The sequence below is a fragment of the Frankliniella occidentalis genome, unplaced genomic scaffold (assembly GCF_000697945.3).
Source record: "Frankliniella occidentalis isolate FOCC.00 unplaced genomic scaffold, Focc_3.1 Scaffold10, whole genome shotgun sequence".
NCBI lineage: Eukaryota > Metazoa > Arthropoda > Insecta > Thysanoptera > Thripidae > Frankliniella > Frankliniella occidentalis.
Window position 1 is genome coordinate 3,441,966 of NW_026267140.1, and position 3,774 is coordinate 3,445,739.

The 3,774-nt window shown below is 38.3% G+C and overlaps 1 protein-coding gene across 1 annotated transcript in view; it reads right to left on the reverse strand.

The window, feature by feature from the left end:
- The window catches only part of LOC113217708 (sphingosine-1-phosphate lyase), a gene marked incomplete in the record, with an annotated part of 13,979 nt that extends 10,649 nt beyond the window's left edge, over positions 1–3,330 (reverse strand). The window contains 10 exon segments of the mRNA XM_026437731.2: positions 1–847; positions 928–1,048; positions 1,128–1,274; positions 1,357–1,459; positions 1,558–1,903; positions 1,989–2,222; positions 2,299–2,507; positions 2,586–2,804; positions 2,903–3,085; positions 3,166–3,330. Of these exon segments, the coding sequence (XP_026293516.2) occupies positions 737–847; positions 928–1,048; positions 1,128–1,274; positions 1,357–1,459; positions 1,558–1,903; positions 1,989–2,222; positions 2,299–2,507; positions 2,586–2,804; positions 2,903–3,056 (1,644 nt within the window).
- Between the last annotated feature and the right edge of the window lie 444 nt (positions 3,331–3,774).

Below are 3,774 nucleotides of genomic sequence, written 5' to 3' on the forward strand. Positions count from 1 at the left end.
AATAGAAAATAAATGTAGTTAAGTATCACCATTTACACATAACAGGAATTCTTTTGATTGGAGGAATGGAATGATCAACCTCTTGCATAAAAAAACCCACAAAGAACACGAAATAGTCACAACACTACAAAATCAATGGTCTAAATAATTACTTACTCACAAAAATTTTGACCAAAGATATAAAATCACTAGAGCATAATTGTGACTTAGACTCTTACTAAAGTTTAAAATTTCAAAATTTTGCTAGTTATTTAAAGGGCAATATCACAGATGTCAGGAAGAGAGTTTAAAATGGTTTAAATGACCTGATCCTGACTGAACCATGACATTTTCGTGTTCTTTAGAATTGTTAAAATGTCACTCCTCAGCAGAAAAACACAACTAAAATACCAAATGCATCTGATTCATATTCGTTGGCAAAAACATTTAAATGTTACCAATCAACAGGGAAACACATTAGAAATACTTACTATTTCAAAATAGAAATTAAGCTTGTTATAAACAAGATCCAAAAGTATCCTTTTAAACCATGCGAAAAAAAGTGAAATACAGGGCCTCATTAAAAGTGTATAACATATGTTTGTCAGTATATAGACATGCAGTATGTCTACACAAGAATAAGTATGTTGATAAAATGATGGAACAAATAATTAACTTGATGATAAAGTTTCAAGTACACAGGAACAGTAGAGATCCATCCTTTTATGTACCTGCACCTTCTTCACAATTCACAAAACTAAGCTGATGGTGTGTCTGGAGTATAATAAAGAGCATCTATCCACAATCTTGTGAAGTCAGTCACAATGGTGCGGTCTTGCAGTGTTTGTGAAGCACCATATATAGCCATCTAAAATGTTGAAAAAAGAAAAATAAATCCTAGGTTTTGCTTAGAAATAACCAAAAACCTAAACATTGTACTGAACTCACCTTCCCATCCACATCTTGCTGAGGATTTTTCATGATCTCTGCAACGGCTTCCTCAACATCTTTAACAAATGTTTCTGCTCGTCCCTCTTCAGTGTGTAAGTGGGTAACACAAAGATGAATCCTACAAAATCCATTCTAACATGTAGTTACAATCCAAAGACACCTTGCTTTATGTTCAAACTAAGTACAGATATTCATACCCCTTGGGAAACTGCAAAGTATTCAAGTTCCAGCCCTTTGCTTGCATTGCTTCTTGCAGAATATAAATGTCGAACACTTTAGAACCTATGGCAACGACTGAGGTCACTGGCTTACCAAAGACGAAGATTCCATTAATTTTCCGCAGGCTGTAATGATTACAAAAGTGGGTAAATTTTGGGGCCTATAGTACCAAAAAGCGAAAGTTTAGTTTCTCAGAGAAAAACATACCCATCTTCAATTTGTTTTGTGGCTTTTACAATTTGGCGAGTTGCTTCTACATAGCCTTCCAAACCAAAATGCATGAAAGTTGCCCAACAAGTGGCAATAATGGCTGGGTAAAAGTAGAAAATCCATAATTATTGAAAATTGAAGGATTAATTAGGAGATCAGATCTAGGTAATAGCAGGATCAGGATAACACTACACTCACCTCCACAACGAGAGCCCCCCACTGTGGGAGACCCATACACACCACCAGGCCAGTCTGTTGTCACAGTGTATTGGTATCGCCTATACTTAGGCTCACTGTACATCAGTACAGATGAACCCTTCGGAGCAAATCCATATTTGTGAGTATCAGCAGATATACTTGTCACACCAGGTACACGGAAGTCAAATGGTGGCATCTTGTACTCAGTATGGTCCATGAAAGCAGCAATAAAGCCACCAAGACAAGCATCAACATGAACAGGAATGTTATATTTCATACCTAATTCTCCAATACTAGTAATATCATCAATTGTACCATAAGGGAAATTAGGAGCAGATCCAACAAGCTGATAAAGAGGGAAAAAAATAAAATAAATATTTTTAGCATCCTGTAAGTAGCTTTTGCACTAAAAAATAAGTGTTCCAACTTACCATACAAGTGTTCCTTGAAATTGCTCTTTTCATGGCTGCAATGTTGACTGTTGTGTCCTCATTGATAGGAATGTGTTTAATCCTGATACCAAGATAGTGGGCAGCTTTGTCGAAAGCAGCGTGGGCTGTGACAGGAACAATTATTTCAGGACGCTTGATACCCTTTTCTTCTTGAGCATAGTCTCTGTATGCTTTGCAGGCCATAAATATGGATTCAGTTCCACCAGTTGTCATCTGTAAATTCAGAAACATCTATTACACCTTGATACTATAATATGGTAGTGCCATACTCAAAGAGTAAGTAACTCACAGTCCCACACGATTCCAAACTGCCATTGAACAAGTTACAGGACATTCTTACAACCTCCGCTTCCATCTTGTTAACACCAGGGAAAACATCTGGATGCAAGGGGTTTGTGTAGAAAGCAGCACTACAAACTTCTGACAGCATTGAGATCAACTCAGGATTCCACATGTACAGAGAACCAGACAGATAGCCATCTTTCCACTTATATTCACCTAGAAAAGCAAAAATATATAACAGAAAGTTTTAACAAACATGCATAATAATTTGAATAGAAAAGATGAGCGACGTACCGAGCTCTAAGTATTCATGGACCTGCTTCAGGATCTCAGAATCAGCTTTCCCTTTCACAGGAAGAGAACCAAAGAAGACCTTTCCTTGATAACGTTTCTTGGCATCTTCTGAAAAGGACTCTTGAATTTTTTTAAGCTCACTATCAATCTTTTCTCTTACTGCAGGAATCCTTCGCAGAATCCTAAAAGCTGATTTTTTACACCTGATCCAGGCACTTTCTGAGGAAACAAGCAAAGTAAGAAATAAAATACAATAATATTTAAGCAGCATAAAACATTTATAACCATCTATGTAAACAAAATATCTGGAAACTAACCATCTCCATCAAAAATGAACTCAATAAGCCAATAACCAGCCAAAGTGCTGGTTGCTGTGATAGCCACGATCTGCCATGGTTCTTTGTGTCCAACCAACGAGTTGACGAACTCCTTGGAATGGGTAGCAGCAGATCTGATAACCTCCAGCTGCATTGTATACTAGCAAGCGGAGCAATTATCACCTGAACGAATAATGCAGTGACACTTTCAGAACAAACATGACACGATGACAAAGCACTTTGGGTAAAAACTGGGACCGTACCTAAAGCTGTTAAGAAATCACACTACCAGACACTTCAAATAAAAAGGGATAGTGTTCGGTGTGAAGAATGTAGACGACAGCTCACGAACGGGCCGACAGCCGACAGCGACCGTACTGCCACACCGCTACCACTGCTGCCACGGAATGTCCACTTCAGGAATGCTTTCCTATGTTGCCAACTGTCCGTACTGTAATTGCACTGGATTTAAGCCCTCACACGTACTACATTTCAAAAACAGCCAACAATATTTGAGTAAATAAGCAAGACATATTTTTTAGATCTGAAGAAATATCGCTTTATCTTTATTATTCTTATAGAATAAAGGTATCATCTTTACTGGTTGGTTAACCTTGACCCACCGGAATAAGTGGCCTTTTCAAAGCGACATGCAAGGCTCGCCACACCGACGGCTAATCAATGGAGTTAGTTGCAAAGCGACATGAAATCGTCCGAAACGCTCGACCTTGGCCAAGGACAAAGTACACCGACCGGCCCGTTGCCAAGCATTACATCCCTAAAAAAAGGAGAAGGCAGAGGTGTGCAGTGGCAAAATGTCATCCGTATGGCAGGCACACCTTATGTCAAATTAGCTTTAATCGGATAATTCA